The 18,878-nt window shown below is 47.9% G+C and overlaps 1 protein-coding gene across 8 annotated transcripts in view; it reads right to left on the bottom strand.

Annotated features, from left to right (window-relative positions):
* Positions 1-266: 266 nt before the first annotated feature.
* The window catches only part of GRK3 (G protein-coupled receptor kinase 3), a 128,145-nt gene continuing 109,533 nt past the window's right edge, over positions 267-18,878 (bottom strand). For 2 of the 8 annotated variants that reach the window (XM_045887429.3, XM_045887431.3), the window contains 6 exons: positions 17,931-17,997; positions 16,769-16,864; positions 13,457-13,619; positions 10,578-10,714; positions 7,385-7,498; positions 267-6,418 (listed from right to left, as the gene is read on the bottom strand). In XM_045887429.3, coding sequence (XP_045743385.1) covers positions 6,257-6,418; positions 7,385-7,498; positions 10,578-10,714; positions 13,457-13,619; positions 16,769-16,864; positions 17,931-17,997 — 739 coding nt within the window. In that variant the 3' untranslated portion in view covers positions 267-6,256. Of the gene's footprint in view, positions 6,419-7,169; positions 7,258-7,384; positions 7,499-10,577; positions 10,715-13,456; positions 13,620-16,768; positions 16,865-17,930; positions 17,998-18,878 lie in introns of all 8 variants that reach the window. The other 6 variants (XR_010407438.1, XR_010407437.1, XR_010407439.1 and 3 more) reach the window with 6 other exon arrangements.

Below are 18,878 nucleotides of genomic sequence, written 5' to 3'. Positions count from 1 at the left end.
GAATGAGAGAGAGAGAGAGCACATGAGAGGGGGGAGGGTCAGAGGGAGAAGCAGACTCCCCGCCGAGCAGGGAGCCCGACGCGGGACTCGATCCAGGGACTCCAGGATCACGACCTGAGCCGAAGGCAGTCGCTCAACCGACTGAGCCACCCAGGTGCCCCAAGCCGGGATTCTTTAAAAGGCGTCACTTCCTGATGCTTAGCAGCTTGATAAAGAAATTCATCGGCGCGGGGCGGGGGCGGGGAGGACAGCACACGAAGTAGGAATCTTTGTACAGAGGCTTTTTATTGAGGTTTTTATATAGGCAATTTCTCAACACAGGAAGCCAGCCTCACTGCTCCAAAGTCGCTGTGTAAGACGGTGATGCCAAATGACAGCTCGGGCCCGCACGGGGCGGGTGATCGCGGGCGTGGAGCAGCGTCTCGCGTGGGCGAGGGCTTCAAACGCGCACTAGTGAGCGGATAGTGGGAGAGGGCGGCACAGCCCCACCGGCACATCGATGTGAAGCGAGATCAAAGCAAGTGACCATTTCTGAGTAGTGTCTAGATCCACAGTATCTAGTTCACCCGCTTCACCCTGTTGGGCAACGCACAACAGAAAACGGAGTTCTTTCTCTAAGGGCGTGATGCTTGGCCAAGAGCGGAGCGAAGACGAGGCCACACCGACGGCTCCCCCGCGAGGAAGACAGGCAGAGAGAAATGTCAGCGTGCGGAGGGAGCCCCTCTCCCGGGGCCTGGGCAATCCAGTTCACGGGAGTACTTCAGGGTCCGGCCGCTCGGAAGTTAAGACCTGGCAAAGGTTTAATCACGCACGAGAGCATTTGCCTTCAGGACCCCACCTTCCAAACCACTTTGCAACAGCGATGCGGTGGGGGCGCCGGGAAGTCACGTTCAAAGGCCCTCCGCCTGGACGCGGGGTTTTTAAACACGGCTGGCCCCCTGTAAGCAGCGCCGAGGACCGACCTCCCATTTAGTGCTCGATACCTCAGGCGCAACAGCCGAATCTCGGGGCGATGGCGAGACGGAGTGCGGGGATTTGGCACAATCGGAGTAGGAAATGATGCTCTGCGGGCGGCCCTCCGCTCCAGGGGGAGAACGATCCAGAGGGATGTCCACCTGCCCCGTTGGCTTAGTCGGGACCGCGGCTTTAAAACTGACATCAAGAGGGAATCCCACCGAAATGTGTTACTGAGATTCTTTTAGAATGCAGCCAGTCTGGGAGCAAGCATTTGGGGGTACCTGTCAACAAGCAGGAGGCCTTCTGAAGAGGTAGATGGAAGCAGTATTTCCTGACAGGTGTCCTGTCAGCCGTCCCCAGGAAGCACACACGCCTCTCGGCACAGACCCGAGGATGAGCTTTTGTTGCAAACGGTCCATGGCAGTGAAGGGGGGCTGTTCGCCCCACATGGCTGTGCGCGTTATTTCCACTTCATTTTATGAAGCACAGAAAGGGCTGCCGTTTCTTTAAATAACAAACTATACAAATAAAAAGGAGCAGAAAGAAGGAATGTTTCTGACGAAAACAAACATTAAGGATTCAATAAATAATATAAAATGCTTTTGTGCTAAAATAGAACTCTGTTTTTTAATATATATATATATTTATATGTAGTTCAGCAATCTTTACGTTACTCAGAAGAAGCCAAATCTATTGTAATTAGTTAAAACATAGAAAAATACAATTTCACAACAGAACTTAAAAAATGGCCAGTGCTTAGCTTATAAACCACATATAATATATACATCATGGGACATAATCAACTGAGACACAGGGAATTAAATTTCAAGTCCTTTTGTAATTATGAGTGCACGGTTAGAAATAGTTCTCCATTCCCTACCCTTACATGAAAGACGTTTTATAGTAGACAGAATAAAATATGGAAGCAGAGTTACCAGTTTTCAGAGATAATTTTGAGATTGTGGTATTAAGAGAGTTTACTGTAAGAATGTGAGTTGCTGAAACTTTAAAACAGCTTTTGTTTCTTAAGTTTTTCATGAAATGCGTGTACTGTTAACTCATTTTCTGGAGTGAGTATGTGTGTGTTTCAGTAAAGGTAATTTAACATTTGGGGTGCTGCATTTACCGATCAATGCTCCCCCGGCCGCGTCCGTGAGTGGCCAGGCATCCGGCACCACGGGGAGGGCATCCCTGTCCCTTGGCAATAAAAGACCAGGTCTGTTAGTCTTTTGAGGGTGAAAGAAATCTCAAGCCCATTACAATGTGAGGGAATCGTATTATTCCAGAGTTCGGCTTTCATTAGTTCAACAGGAAAAGAATTCTTTTTAAAATGTGGCCTGGGTCAAAAGAAAAAAAAATTCATATTCGTATGAATTTAAGTAATTGATGAATTCAAATCTCTAGAGTCAACCTTTCATGGGAGGGAAAATCATGTTAGATCTTTAGGGAAAAACATTTTCGAAATTTCAACTATTAAAGCTCACTCTGGAAGTGGGCATGGATTAAACAGCAAGCCGGGTGTTGCTATTCTGGGGAGCCTTCTTGTGGTTCCAGTGGACGTGTGACAAAGGTCTGTGGCAGACACAGGGCCCTGCAGGCGGCCACCCAGCCCCCACGCCTGGCCCTCCCAGTGGCTGCGAGGCGCGCACAGATGGGGGGTTAGCTCTGGGTGCCGGGCGCCTTCCTGGAGGGTGCTGGAGGGCGTGCAGGGCCGTGATGGACAGCTGATGGCCTATTCCTAAGTCCAGTGGCTCCATAATTGAAAATAAAGTGACCATGTCTCACAATCATTACTATTCAACTCCTGTTGTAAGGAGGGAAAGAATCAACCAACCCTAACTCAGTCATTTCCTTGGTGCATGGTGTAAAGGGAGTGATTTTTTTTTTTTTTTTACTCTCAAGTTAAGGCCTTCCTTCCTTTGCCACATTTCTACCACTGTTCTTGCCTGGGAGACACCCACTCCACCTGCCCTACAGCCCACGGCCCCCCAGCCACCACCTGTCCCAGACTCCAGTGAAGCCCATCTCCTCTCTGGGCACAAACGTCAGTCCTCAGGCGTGCCGAGGAGGTAATTCATCAGGTGTCTCCGAATGACCCAGAAGCACTTCCCTGAACAAAATCACCGAGAAAAAAAAAATCACGTATGATTAAGTGCTACAGAATCAGTCTTCTCTTATCCCAGCACATTTCAAAGTACCTTTCATAGATCTACCTCATGTGAAAAAGGGTCCGACTTCGAGAATCTGTCTTTTCTTCTTGATGTGAAAAATCAATTCCATCGACAAGTCAGATGCTGTATCGAATTGGCCCAACTACAAATTCCGAGTGAAATTTTTCAGATCATCAGAGAAAAGACCACCCTTTGATCTTTTTCATGGAGTTAAAGCTCGCTGTCGATGGGTAAAGGATGTTCTGTAATGGCCAGTGAGGGCCTTAAAACAATTGTTTCTGGTATCCATATGGCATATTTCAAATCGCACGTCAAGCTAGGTCTTGCTTTAAACAGATGGTTGTGTGTTGTTGTTGCGGGCTTTCCTGAGCGGGACGCTTGCTTTCCTCCACATCTGGCCCCTCTATCTCCACACAAATTCTGAAACTGTCATGTCTGTGGATTGGCCAATCAGAGGCATGAGAAGCGCAACATGTGCATGAGCAGTAAAACAGCTGGTTTCTATAAGTTTTGCTGAAAAATCATACTTAAACACGATGCAGAAGGGAAAAAGCCCGACTCCCAGTGCCATGAAAGGGCAAATGCACCGGAGAGAATATTTTCACTTAGAAAAATAACCTTGGATTGGCTGAAGTTTTACATTTCTTCCACATACGTTGTAGGGCAGCTGAAAGTCATCTTTATTTTTAGACTTTGCTTTATTAATTCCCTTGATTTATGAAGTCAAGACATTATAACTTTATAAAAATAATATCAACTTTTATCTTCTTCGAGTGAGAAAACGTGTGCTGAATTTTGTCCTTTCTCACGGTCTACACGTTGAAGGGTCAACCATCTAGGAACGAGGTGACACCCTTAAAACTTTCTGCAACAGATCTCTAGCACAGTGGCCTTCTTTGGCCTTGCAGGCACGAGGTGCTGGCACAGAAGGGTCCCGGAGGCGTCTTCCATGTGGCCGCGGAGACGCTGGCCCTATCAGATGGCTTCGGGGACAAGTGCAGGTAGCAGACTCGCCAGACGAGACCCCAGCGCTTGAAATTAGGCTTGGGACAAAAGTGCTCTCAGGGTATTTCCCAATTCCTGTTCCCTTTCTAAAGGACAGATTAACCTCCGGTTCTACTCCAAAGATGGTATCTTTCAAAGAGCTGCGGGTTGGCGTGGCTAATGCCCTGGGTGGGAAATGGGAGAGGCTAAGCTCAGACCCTGAAGGAGTCTGCGTCCTTCTCAACAGGAGGGTCTTGGCTCTGTCCGGCAGAGGCTTGGGGCACAGCAATTTCCGACCTGTAAATGCTCAGCGATGGGAGCCTGCGATGGGGCTGAGGACAGCAGTGACAGTGGTCATTAACCACACCCGCGAGGCAGCTCACCCTTTAGGAGGAACAGCTATCTTTCTGCTGCTAGTGGTTTTTTTTAAAAAAAAAAAACAGAAGTGAACACACCATTCCTGGCTTAAAAGGGAAGGCATGTAAAGAGTGCCTCCGCCCTCCCCTACTGGAAAGAGCAGAGTAGAACATGCGCACTGATTTAAACCCCAACCGGTAGTTGAGATGGATAGTGGACCTCCACATTTCTTTTCTTCTCCAAAGTGACCCCTATGAAATAAAAAACTCTCAGTAATCATCTTCCAAACTCTCAAAATATAATTTCATTAAGAAGTACTCACTTTCCCAATGAACACAGTGCATGGAAATCTGGAATCAGTAAAAATATCGAGGGGAGGATGCAGATGATGATGATGCTATTTATATTGTTAGTAGTTAACTTAGAAACACACAACAAGATTGCACTAAGAATAAGACAAATATGTGGACTTTAAAAATTATTGTTATTATTTTCAGTCTGGTGACAGGACTTCACTGGGAAACACACTGGTTCATATAGCCCAGCATAGCCCAGCATTTATTTGGGGCATGAAAAGGGCACAGAACGCATCGTGGGAGAACCGTGGGGAGAAGAGAAGCCCCCGGGATTAGGCAACAGGCCTTCCTGCCCCACTGCTGTCACAGAGTGGGACGACCCACCCGGGGCCAAGTACCACTCACTAATGACGGGTGAAGGATGACACGGAAGTCAACAAACACAGTTAACTCATTTCAACACATTCATTCTTCAGCATTCTTTTGTCAGTAAAATTCATTTTAAATTATACTACAACGTGAAACAGAGCAATTCTTTCCTTCCTTTACACATCCGTTACGGATATGTGTCCCGAGGGCAGGCAGAAGGAACCAGAATGACCCTGTCCTATAACTGCTTATTGTTGGAGCCCAAGACAGACTCACCCCCAAGCGTCCGTGCGCACCCAGACACGTGAAAGTGCGATTTGTTTATTTGAAGATTTTTGAAAATCCCTGTTGCCCTGAAAGTTAAAACCCTGCTGCCTGTCCTTCGGAATCCCTGTGAAGCCTTCCAATGGTCCACTGTTGAACGCCGTCAGTCATGGGCGACTCCCAAGTCCTCTGAGGGCACGCTCCCTCTGTTCCGTCGGAGGCAGGCGGGTACCTGGGTGGTGCCGCACACTCGGCGGGGGCCCAAGGGCAAGCTTCTCAGAAAGCATCTTCAGCTCGCCACGTGGGGCATCAAGAAGTCGGTCGGTGCTGCAGTGCACGGAGGAAACGCGTGCTGACCTCCCGTCCCCCAGGAGTGCAGAGCGGACATGTGTGAGCCCAGCAGAGGACACAAGGCAGCGCTCGGGCCATCCGGCACCTGCCGCCACAGAGGGCTGCACTCCATCTTGGCAAGTCTAAGATATGTTTGATATCAGACATATAAACTGAAGTGATAAGGAGGAATCATTTCAAGTTCTAGGTTCACATCTACCCAAACAAGTGTGTAAGAAAGGGAAAGAACTTCCATTTCTTTCTTCAGTAGTTTGAGAGTGGACAGATGTCATGTGCAGGAGGCACTCAGAAGGGGAGGGAGGCCGGCCTGGGCCGGACCATGGTCACAGCTCCTATTAGGAGCACCTCGGCGTCCTGGGTCCTCCCAGCCGTGGAAGGGCCCCAGGGACAAGAGGACCGAACCTCTGACCCCCGGACTTCTCCAAAAGACTCCCACTCAAGGGCGGAAAACCCCCGGTATGGGCTTCCTCGAGGCCCCGTCTCCCCAGGACCCTCCTGTCCCGGGCGTCAGAGGCCGTTGCTGTTCCTGTGACAGAGGGGAGGCTTCGAGAGCTCAACCACGCTGGACCGGGACTTGTTGAGGAACTTGGGGGCACGGCGCAGGAGTCGCTGAGCCTCCGTAAATGTCTCGGTCAGCTCCTTCTTCCACTGCACAAACTCGGGGTCGCTCTGCACGGACACACAAAGGGAGAAGTTGCAACGGGCACGCACAACTGGCCAGCAGATGTGGTGCCTCTGGGAACGACCGCGCCACACCGCTTTCCGGCGTGCAGCGCTCGGCTGAACTGTGGGCCATGCGGGGAGCAGGGCCAGGCTGGCAGGCCCTTCAGGGGACCCCCTGAGCCCCACCCTGAGAAGCACTGATTCGTTCAGAGATCACCTCCGATTTCTGACTTCTAAAACAGCTCAAGTCTATACAGTTATGCCTAAGGAGGAGTTCTGGCTGATGAGCGAGCGCGTCACGTGTGCAGTGGAGGGATGCTTATTAAACACACACCTCGGTTACCTACTACTGGTCTGTCTCTCTAAATATGCTCTCGTGCACATGCGCACACACACCCACACACACTCCCCCCCCACCCACGTGCACACCCACACCCTTACACAAACCCCCACCCACATGGACACACACACATCCCATACGTACCCACACCCTACACACACACCCCCACCCACATGGACACATACACACACACACCCCAGTACCCCAGAGGCATTAAATTTGGGCTATAATAGAACTTTGGAGACAGAAAGATGGCATGTCCCTTGAGAGAAGTCACTTTGGTATCTTGTGTTTATTTAGACATGCAAGCCCCAACCTTGAACATGCTGAAAGAGAAGAACTGGGAGACCAGCTAACAGACCCCTACTGAACACTGATCAGAGTTCCCAGATAGGGCAGTCAGATTATTCCACGTACCTCCTCTCCTGTCATTTTCTGACGTTTGTTCCTATAACAGTAACGGTTAATTTGCTGAGACCCTTGTGCCCCGGGGCTTTCCTGCTACCTAAGCGACAAAGCACGGATTCAAGAAGCTGCTCCATACCCAGGCAGCTGTGTTCGCGGGAGACGCACACAGTTGCTTGAACTTTCGCTTACGGGGAAAAAGTGTTTTAAAAACCTGAAAAACTCACCTCACACTGCAAGACAAATTGCTTCCCTCCTTTTATCCTCAACAAAATGCACTTTTTGTCTTTAATCTGAGTTTCTTCCACAGACAGAATCTGTTCCATTGTCAGTAAATTTTGCTAGCCATAAAAAAAAAAAAAGACACATTACTTCACATTATCTCCCGATTTCCTAAGTTAAAGTAATAAATAATCTGGAAAACTATCAGCTTAGGAAAAGTTAAAAAAAAAAAATCAGCCTTTCCCTTTCTCTGATGATGTTCTAGAAGAGAGGGGAATGGCTAGGAAGGGACATGCACAGAATTCAAATGACGGCATCTCGAAGGAAATGGCAAAGGACAAACTGTCTCTGTAAGACAGCAGCATGGCTGTTCCCTCGACACAGGATCCATGTGGGAACGGCTGTGACTCGCACGCGTCCCTTCCGTGTCGCACGCTCCCCTGAGTGCTATCGACTGAGCTGGGAGGAAACACTGAAGTGCTGTGCGACGCACATGAGCCGATGGGGTGCAGCTGAGCTCCTGACATGGCAGCTCGGGAAGGGTCTGGCAATATTGGCCGGTGAGCTAAGGATATTTTGAAAGAATGATATCAAAAGGATGCTATAAATACAGGCAACATCCTTAAAAGATGGTCACGCCAGGTCTAGAACACGACTGCTTGCGGTGAACGTTATGGTGTCGTGAGTACCTTGCCATTTTATGTCTTTTTGGATAAATACTCCAGGACTCCTAAATGAAAAACACCACCATCATAAATGCTCATTTTTCTGTTTCCTGATTTATACCTATGAATCCATCCATCCATATACACTAGGCCGCTCTCAAACAGAACATCGAATGCTGACTTTTAAAACCAAGCTACCGGGGCACCTGGGTGGCTCAGTCGTTGGGCGTCTGCCTTCGGCTCAGGTCACGATCCCAGGGTCCTGGGATCGAGCCCCACATCGGGCTCCTTGCTCAGCAGGGAGCCTGCTTCTCCCTCTCCCACTCCCTCTGCTTGTGTTCTCGCTGTCAAATAAATAAATAAAATCTTAAAAAAAAAAAAAAAGCTACCTTACTGTATCCAATGTTCAAAAAAAGGGAAGATTTTAAGTTTTCAAATATCCTGAAAAGCTAGATAACTTCCTTTCAACGCACACCATGGTGACTGTCCAGTAGACGGCAGACTAAAATTGGCCCTGGGACAACATGGGTTTGAACTGTGTGGGTCCACTTCTATAGGGATTTTTTTCCCCGTAAATACAGTACAGTTCGGTAAATGTATTTTCTCTTCTCCTTGTGATTTTCTTTTTTCTTTTTTTTAAAGATTTTATTTATTTATTTGACAGAGAGAAATATAGCAAGAGAGGGAACACAAGCAGCGGGGGTGGGAGAGGGAGAAGCAGGCCCCCCGTGGAGCAGGGAGCGTCGTGTGGGGCTCGACCCCAGGACCCTGGGATCGTGACCTGAGCAGAAGGCAGACGCTTAACGACTGAGCCAACCAGGCACCCCTCTTCCTTGTGATTTTCTTAATAACATTTTCTTTTCTCTAGCTTACCCTATTGTAAGAATACAGTATTTAAGTCATGTCACGTGCAAATTCTGTGTTAACCCGCTGCTTATCAGTCAGCCTTCTGGTCAACAGTAGGCTATCAGCAGTCAAGTTTTTGCGGGGAGTCAAAAGTTACACATAGGTTTTCGACTGCAGGAGGGGCCGACACCCCTGACCCCCGAGTTGTGTAAGGGTGAACCGTAAATGCGTAATATGCCCAGGGACACTTATTATCTGGAAATATTATATATTCTATAATAATAATAATATATATGGATTACAATTTGTGTGTTGAGTTCATATATTTATAAAATACAATATATATGATAGAACATTACACATTATATTATACAACACCAGCACCTGAGTTACAACTCAGGACCCCCAAAGAGACTCACTAATAGCAATTCAGAGCCTAGATGCATTAGTCTGAGGAAATGAGCCCCACGGCACCAGCAGCGGTGAGCAGTCTGACTTATCTGAAAGGAACGTGCTGTGCAGTGGCAATCACTATAATTAGATAGCAATTTACCAACGGGGATTTATTATTTTTATTTATTTATTTTCAAGGATTTTATTTACTTATTTGAGAGAGAGAGAGCATGCAAGTGGGGGGAGGAGGAGTGGAGGGGACAGGAGACTCCGCACTGAGTGTGAAGCCCGACATGGGGCTCGATCCCACGACCCTGAGATCATGACCTCGAGCCGAAACCAGGAGTTGGACCCTTAACCGACTGAGCCACCCAGGCACCCCTTTACCAACGGGGATTTAAAAAACACATTCCAACATCGAACAAACCAGATTAGAGGTTATTCTACACTTCTCACCACCGGACAATGGATGGGCAGTATTCTGACACATCCAAGACATCAACTATGTTTTTGACATTCGGGACCCACTGCCCTGCTTCCTTGGCCCCAGAGGACTAGCCATTCCCTCCCCAGGAGCAGAAGTATGCCTTCTGCTTGGATGGCCACCTCTGCACGAGCCCTCCACTCCCCACACAGCAGGTGCTGAATAAAGGCCACCTGCCTGGCTTCGAGGGACAGTGTGGATTCAAGATGTCTTCTTACCTTGTTCACGAACACTGGCCCTCAAGAGAGGACCTGAGGGGGCAGTGGTATCTTCCTGCCCATGCTATGGACGTCACTTAAACTTTTCCAACAAAACAGAGACCAAAGGAAGTGTCTGGCGACCTCGGCTCTGGGCCCAGCATCACTTAGCTCATTTCATTTGAGCCTGACCGGGGGCGGGGGAAGCACGTGAAGGGGCGACTGAGCAGAGGCAGACCCACAACTGTTGTGCTGTGTCACGGACGCCAGACCCCCTTCTCTGAGCTCTGGATTCAATCGCCTCTGTCCGACTCCAATGTCCTGGATTTGTTTGTTTGGTTTTGGGGTTTTTATCTCTTTTGATCTCCCCAACTACTCTCTGGCCTCCTTCAAACCTGTTTTGACCTCACATTCTATTTTCAGACGTTACAGAATCCTTTTTTGACTCTAAGTTTAAAAGTTAGAGTTTGAACACCAAAATCTCATGTGCACGAGTTTAAATAGATACCCAGAGTGTAACGGGCTATTTTAGAAGACATGCCAGCCATCCGAACGAGCCATGTGACACTGAGAACCCTGCAAGTCTGTGCTGGGTGGGCCGCTCTGGACTTACCCGGGACTCTCCCTCTCCTCTCCATTCAAGTCTGTTCGGAAAGAGGTAAAAATACCGACGCTGCCATTGAGTCAGGAACGGGTTCCCCAGCTTCAGCATGTACCCGTGCATGATACAGTCCTTTCCCAGAGCGTAATCTGAGCAATATAAAATAACCGCAAATTAAATGGGCTCGGATACAGATGGTCTATGTTCTTTTCAGAAACAAACGAACAGAAAAGAATGACACATTCTTTGGAAAAATCAAATTTCTTTTTTTTTTAAAGATGTTATTTATTTATTTGAGAGAGAGAATGAGAGGTGAAAGGGTCAGAGGGAGAAGCAGACTCCCTGCCGAGCAGGGAGCCCGATGCGGGACTGGATCCCGGGACTCCAGGATCATGACCTGAGCCGAAGGCAGTCGCTTAACCAACTGAGCCACCTAGGCGCCCTGGAAAAATCAAATTTCTATGAACGGAGGACATTATGCAAATCCGTACCTCAGTTTTGAGACCCAGGTGAGCTGCGGATCGAAAGAACAGGTCTCCGCTAACATACTGAATGGCTGTTTCTCAATATTCGGATACATTTGTGATGTTCCCTCATTGCTCAGAGAGGGCACAGGCTTGTTCCCAAACTATTTTTTCATTATGTGTAATAACAAGAATTGGAGATTAGAGAGGAATTCAATTCAGGCTATGCCCAAAGCACCTTTGGCTTTATGTGGGACTGGGGTTCTCCACTCAATCCCATAGATAATAGTAAGGGGCTTACCAAGCAGCCGAGGTAACAAAAGGCTCAAAACTGGTTATTCCTTCAGGCTATATTTATCCCTCAAATATACGGTTACCTAGACAGACTGAGCTAATTTGGACTCATGTTAAGTCCTGATCATATTGTTAGAGTGAAGTACTATCTCTTTTTTTTTTTTTTAAAGGTTAATTTTAAGTGACTGGCTCTGCTTTCTTTCTTTCAAGGCTTTGGAGACCAGGCTAAAAATCATTCATTCACTCCTCCCCTCATTCATTCAATAGCTATTCAGGGAATGCCTGGTGTTGGGCATGTTCTGGGCGCTCTGGATTCCGCAGGGCTACATGGCAAGAGACAGAACTCTCACCCTCAGAGAGCTAATGTTCTAACAGGAGACCCAGACGGTAAACAGATAAGCAATACCCACACTGTCCCGCATACAGGAGGGAAAAGAACCAAGGAGGGAGGGGACAGGTGATAGGGTGGGCTCCCCAGAGCTGTCATTTTAATGCAAAAGTCTGTGCACGGCTTAAGTATATGGAAGGTAGAAGCCTTGCAGGTTTACCTCAGAGACCTAAGCCTAGACTGTATTGTTCTGTAAGGTGACTCCTGAGATCTTCAACCAAGAGCCCAGTGATGTCCAAATCAATCATTTAAACATGAAGATAAATTCATTAACTTGCTAGATGCTCTAACTGCAGCTCTAATTAAAAGGATGCACTTTGGTAAGGTCATTAAGGTATACTAATTTTTTTCTAGGTCCAATTTGTCAAGATTCTAGTGACATCATGACCCTCCCCGGAGCAAGCTACCATTGACATAAAAAAGTAATTTCTCGTGTAAAATTTGCTACGGCCAACAGTCCAGAGTGATGTCAATGGATGCGCTGTCTAAGGAACAGCTTAGAAATGAAGCCCCTCGGGCGCCTGGGTGGCTCAGTTGGTTAAGCGACTGCCTTCGGCTCAGGTCATGATCCTGGAGTCCCGGGATCGAGTCCCACATCGGGCTCCCTGCTCAGCGGGGAGTCTGCTTCTCCCTCTGACCCTCCTCCCTCTCATGCTCTCTGTCTCTCATTCTCTCTCTCAAATAAATAAAAAAAAATAAAATCTTTAAAAAAAAAAAAGAAAGAAAGAAATGAAGCCCCTCTCCCTGCAGAGTGGAGGTGAGCACAGTTGCAGGGCCGCGCTGTTCCCTTGGGGTACTCAGGCAGCTTTTACATAAGGAGGAAGCCACCTGGGCGCGGGCACACGTTTCTGAGCAGGTGATAAACGCTACTGGGAAATGAGAAATGATGGGCACGACCGACCAGCCTGCATCAAGCTGCCCCCATTCAAGTAACTTATTCACACAAAGGAACTGGTTCTGGTCGGTCACTCCTATCATATAACGTTGACCTCAGAAAAGTCTTTGCCTAGACGTAAAGTGAATCATAGCATCGTCCTCAACCACAGTACATTTAAATATCCAAGATCCTTTAAAATCTTAGGAAAATCGAGAGCGACAACATTGGGTGAATCAAGAATGGCCGACTGGTTTAACACCGGATGTTACACACTCCACTTTGGAAATCCCAACAGGGCACTCACATGTTGTAAATAAAAATGTGGTCTGGCAATTCCTTAATGCTGTTTGTAAAATAAATGTCATTCTATCCATTTATAGCTCTGGACAAGGGACACGCATGCCAAGTTCCTCACCAGAGCCAACTACCATATACTTTGCCAGGCCCAGTGAAAAATGAACATGCAGGCCCCTTGTTCAAACATGATTAAGAATGTCAAGACGGTGACAGCGAGCGTTCAACCCAATGGGGTGCCCTAGGAGGTGGCCCAGGTCACACGCCCGTGAAGCCGGGCCTGCTCCTGGCACGGTAATATTCAGGCTTCAAGGAAGACACTTGCCAACTGGCTCTAGATGCTCCGAGGTCAGAGGACACACTGACACACTGCTGCTGACTACCTTAATTTACATGTTGACTGAAGACTGAAATATTACACTGAGCTTTTCCAAGCCACATACCACTAGTTAGGGCATCCCCCCTGCCACCCCTGGAAAGTACTTTATGGCCCAAATACTTTCCCGGCTTTACAAGACATTTTTTAAAAAATTCATTGCATTGAAAATATTTTGAGACACGCTGGCTATTTTACCTTCTTCGTGTCCAAGTTGCTTATTTTTAGCTCTCTTTCTGGCCTCGATTTTATCCGTGTCCGTATTCACTGCGTCATAAACTGTTTCTGCCACTTCCTGCTGCCAGCGCTCCGAGATCAGCAAGGGGAAGTTCTTGTAGAGATCTTGGTCGCAATCAAGAAGCTTATTATTTTAAGAGATCAAGATAGTTATGATTTAACATACTTAGCAAGGCAACAGATTCAGAAGTACTCTAACCGTACACGGGAAGATAACGGGACAACGGCACACAACCCTTCAGACAGCTCGGTCACTGTCACAAACGTCGGCTACTGATAACCATGCAGCCGGGCTCTGCCAACGCGCCTGCGGACAGCACCTCACGTCCAGTCCCACGTCAGGGAAAATGCAGCCCGTCCTCATACCATCTTCGTTACCTTTTCGCCAATGAAAAACTAACCCATACAGGGCTTTATTTAAAGTACAAAAGGATCCGACAACAAAATAGAATGTCAAGGATGGCGAGGAGACTCTATTTGCAAAAGTAGGAACTTATATCCTGTACTTTGAGAAACAATTAAAAGGGAGAAGGTAGGAGGGTTTTCTCACCACCCTCGATTCATCTGAAAAGTGAGATGAGAAGAAGGGAGAGGAGGCTGAATTTTCCATTCATTCCATGAACCTTCCAACCTTCCACGAACCCAGGGTAACAGCGTGATGAAATGCACAACCACGGCGCTCAGGAGACATGGGGGGTTTAGGCAGCTTCTCCTTTAAGAGGCACTGGGGTAAAAATTACACTTAATGATAGCATTTGTCTTCCAAACTACTACTCAAAATCCTTCATTCCTCCCCCTGAGCTTAGAGGCCACACGCTGAAAATGAGCAAAGAGAATGATTTTATGCCACCGAGCTACATGCAGAAAGGTGAATGATGTCACTGAAAGAAAGGAACACATCTGTCATTCAAAAGCACAGAACTCTTTAGAAACTTAATTTGCGTGCTCCTTTGCCTGCGAGAGAAGTACTGGATAGATAATTAGAACAGGCAAGTTATTTGCAAGAAAAAGAGCAAGAAGAGGCACTTGCGCCCAAGACTTCAGCAAATCGATGAAACACGGAGGGTTCTCCAACTGCCCTTAGTGACCTGTTATGATCACGTGTTGATTTTAGGATAGCTTTGATTCTCAGAGCCTTCCTTTCCTCTTTTGGCTTCCTTCAGAAGCCCAGGCTGAGCCCAGAGCTGAAATCCTCAGTGGCTCAGAGCATGAATGCTGGAGGCGCGTGCCCAGCCATGCGTGAATGTGTGTGCGTGTGTGTGTATGCGTGTGCGTGCATGTGTGTGTGCGTGTGCGCGTGTGTGTGTGGGGGGGGATTGCTAGTGCACCAGGCCACAGGGTCACCCTGTGATCCGGGACGGATTCTGAAGGCTTTGTCAAAAGTAAAAACACACTCCTTTCCAAAGTAGTTGCTCGGAAAGGGCCAACTCTGCTTTGTATACAAACCATTCTACTTCCTAGAATTTCAGAGAGCCTTGACTTTTTAGGACTTCGCATAAGTTGTTAAAAGTGAATAAAACGAAGAAGAAAATCTGTCCTTATCTGAGGTGCACTTTTTTGTTGTTTTTGTTCTTGTTTTTTAAAGAACAGTGTATAATTTGGGCTGCTTTTTTAAAGATAAAGAATGCATGGTTTCTTAAGATGCAGACCCTCTAGCTGGACAAGGCTGTCCCAGGCTCCTCATTTCCCGCTGGGCCCCTGGCCACACGCCCCTTCTTGTTCTGAGCGTGCTCATCCTCAGCTCTTGGTCACGAAGAATGAAAACCACGTTGACAGAACCTCCTACCTGAAGCATGGATGACATGCCAGGAGGCTTAAAGCAGCTCTCTCTTCTACCTCACAGAAATCTGGGCGTCCAAACCAGTCACAGGAGACAAAACCAAGGCGCGAGGGGTTCCCCGAAGTCACTCAGCAAATAAGGGCAGATTTGAGCCCAGTCTGTCTGACTCCAGAGCCGCGATTATGGTTAACAAAATTTAAAGTATGAGAAATCTCTTTTTAACATCAAAAATGTCTGTGGGCTCCCACATCACAGCCGCTTCATTTTTAGCACCCTTTCGTGGACGGTAGTACCTCTGCTGACAAAATTCTATTGTGACAACAGTAATCCTTTTAAGCGACTTTGTGAATGATCTTTCCCCAGAGCACGGCTGCACAGAGGTACTTCCACGCCTGCCGCGTGCTGTCTGTCCAGGCTGCAGACCATGCCTGGCAGCGCGCACGTCGCGGCACCGGACACGCTGCGGCCCCTGGGAGAGCCACGCCAGACCACAGGAGTGACCTCAGCCCCCTCCACCTCCTCTTCGCCTCGGCTTCCCCTCCTGGGAAGCTGGTCCTGGGAGCACCCTGAGCGCCCCTCCTTCCTGACACTGCCAGTTCCAACCAGCTGCCATTCCTCGGGTCCCAATGCGCCTGGCCTCTCGTGGGGTCTCCTGCAGCTTCCCTCCTCCCCAGCCGCTCGCCCACCACTTCTGTCTCCAGGCCCCGTTGGTTCCAGGTCTGTGTGTCCCTGGCCATGGCTCCTCACAGGTGTGTGCTTACAGTGCCACAGCCTTCTGGAGGGGAGCTGCTTGGCAGGAAAAGGGGGGGGGGGGCTTACACCACCAGGGTATAAGGAGGCAGCTGAGAAAAGATGGGGAGGTCCTGGGGGACGCTGAGAAGGTGGGGGCAGATGTGAGCCCGGCATGTAGTGATACACTCTGACTTAGCAGCCTGAGGAGGATGATTTTCCCTCATGACTCACTGTCTGTAATTATGCCTTGTCTACTGGGAAACATAATGATATGAACAAAAGTTTGAAAAATGCAGAGAATTATATTAAAAAAAAACAAAACCACAGTGATTATTTCACTTTTGATTGACAAATGCAGAATGACTCATGCTGTTTGCTCTCTTCATCCTAACACAGAGAGGCCTGAAAACTTAAAAGGATTAAGATGGCTGGCTCTTCGGCCCATGGCAAAGTGTGTTCACTGTCACAGTTGTTTCTTCTCTGCCTCATTTAAGTTCGAGTTCTATTCCAATCACAAATATATCCAAATCCGTAAGAAACTGACCACTTCCCAGGTTGTCAAACATAAAATGATTAGTCCACAGAAAGCTTTCATCGTTTCTAATTTAGGTCCTTGAATTCTACATTCTTCCAATATATAGGTATTGACTGGTAAGTTACATTCCACCAGCAGGCCAATGCTAAGACAATCACTCAGTTTGACAGCCAATAAAAAGCCTCCCCACCCTCCAAAACACCCAGGGCAAACATCACATGTGTACCTTGATGCCCTTGGTATCCTCTTCATCAAATGAGCCAATGTCAAAGGCATCAGCAGCATTGACTTCTCCCCGGGGAGGAATCAACGGTGGAGGGTACTGGAAGATCCAAAGAAGCACGCTTCAGTTATCAGATCACCTTACGGCCCATCCCGACCTACGGCTCTACAGTGAGAACACTGTGAGCACCACTGTGCTGCATGCTGATCATTCCAGCCGAGCTCCTACACATCACAGCACATCTTTCAGAGATGAGCCTGGGCTTGGAACAGCCCTAAAAGACGACCACAGATTTTAGAGAAACTTCAGGGGGGAAAAAAAAGATTCACGTCCAAGGTCTTAAAGCATTACTGAATATAATTAAGTCTCAAGACTGCACATCCCGCCAGCTCAACTTTAGGAAAACACCACATCTCAGACAACAGGGCACCACACTGCACTTGCTGGAGCCTTAATGTGCGGGGAGGCCAGAGGGAGCGCTCCACACCCACAGAGGTGCCCAGCCGACGCCAACGGAGCTGGAGCCCACTCCCTGGTTCACAGCAGGCGGGACTAACAGAGCATCATCCCTCCACTGCTGGAGATGATGCAAAAACGAATCCAAGGCTGATCCACATTTAAAAAAACCCTTTAATTTGGGGTGTTTTCCTGTACTCATGGGAATATAAAAAAAATCTTAAAATAAGGGAAGGGATTCTGTTGCTATCCAATCATACTGATCCTTAAGTTGTATGGTGCTGGGTTAGAAAAAGTATATGTAGATTTGTGACCCATGTTTCTCGTACATTTCTATGGAGATCTTTATGAAAATACAGTCACTGATTGAGATAGGAAGTCAAAAAGATGAGTGAAAGCTAAAAACATCTCAGTTATAGGGACATTTGAATTAGATAACAACTCCGTTTCGATATTTATTAATGTACACTGCAGATATTTTGAAAACTTTTAAACTAGGGAGACAGAAAAGTCAGCCCAGAGGGAGCTGGCAGCAATGGCAGCCCATGGGTAGAAGAGCAAGGACGACTCACACTGCAGCCTGGGGCGTCTGGGGGGCGGGGTCAGGGGCGGGGCTAAGGGTGGGGCCCTGGGGAGTGGACCCAGGAAGTGGGGGACAAGAGGGAGCATAGAGGTGGTGGTGCCCAGTGTGGGGTTCCAGACAGAGTACCTTCTGTAAGTAGACTTGCTGCCAGTCGATGCCTTTGAAAAAGATGTGCTCCTTTACTTCTTGTGCCCTGTGGAAGAGGCACAAAGTTGGTAAGGGTGCGTTTGCAAACCTAAGGAGTATTTTCCAAAAACTGTCTCCTAGTAAGAACACAGAGGAACGACCATTTTCAGTTCTTTAAGTAAGCAAGTAAAATATGCTTCTTTCAAAGAAACACAGGAAACACTGGATGTTTAGAAATATTGTATGCGGAAGCTAGGAATATTATCCCATATGGTAATTTATCGGGGACGCATATTCCAGTTTGAGAGAACCTAGGAGTTGTCACAGATAGAGATACACAGGATTCTGTTGCCCAGAGAACAAATTCAAATAAGAATCAAACTAGAGATCTCCACATTGAGGAGATTTTCAGCAAATGTCTATGAGGCATGTTAGATCAAACGGTAGGCATATGAAGTACCAAATATGAATTCAGAAGCAAACTAGAAATCTAGGAACATAGCGTATGCCAAACCTCATAAATTGAAGAAACAAGTTTTCCTGGAGACCACCCTTAAAGCTCAGTTTATGCAGAAGAGAAGGGGCTGTATACCAGGAGGAAAGCCTACCCAGGGAAAGCGCATGGTCGCCGTGCTTGCCAGGGACCAAGGCCTGCCCTGGGTCCCCCAGCCCTGTCTCCTGTAGCAGAGCCCCAAGGGCTGGTTCTCGGCCCCCTTCCTCTGCTATCACTCCTTCGGTATCCTCACTCTGCCAGGCCTTTAAGTGACCCGTACCTGCAGACAAGCTCTCAGATCTGTGTCCCAAGTGCTGACTTTGTCCTGCACGCCAGGAGGCCCACCCACCCAGCGCCTACTTGGGAGTCTCCACTTGATGGGGCGAGAGGTCTGTAGAACTGCTGCATTACTCCCACACCTTGTTGTCTAAGGCCAAAGAGCCGGATCACCCCCG

This window comes from Mirounga angustirostris, unplaced genomic scaffold (assembly GCF_029215605.1).
Source record: "Mirounga angustirostris isolate CCGP_5_RB_7025 unplaced genomic scaffold, mMirAng1.0.hap1 SCAF_14, whole genome shotgun sequence".
Taxonomy (NCBI): domain Eukaryota; kingdom Metazoa; phylum Chordata; class Mammalia; order Carnivora; family Phocidae; genus Mirounga; species Mirounga angustirostris.
The sequence above is the reverse complement of the archived record's forward strand: the minus strand, read 5'-3'. Positions and strand labels throughout refer to the sequence as shown.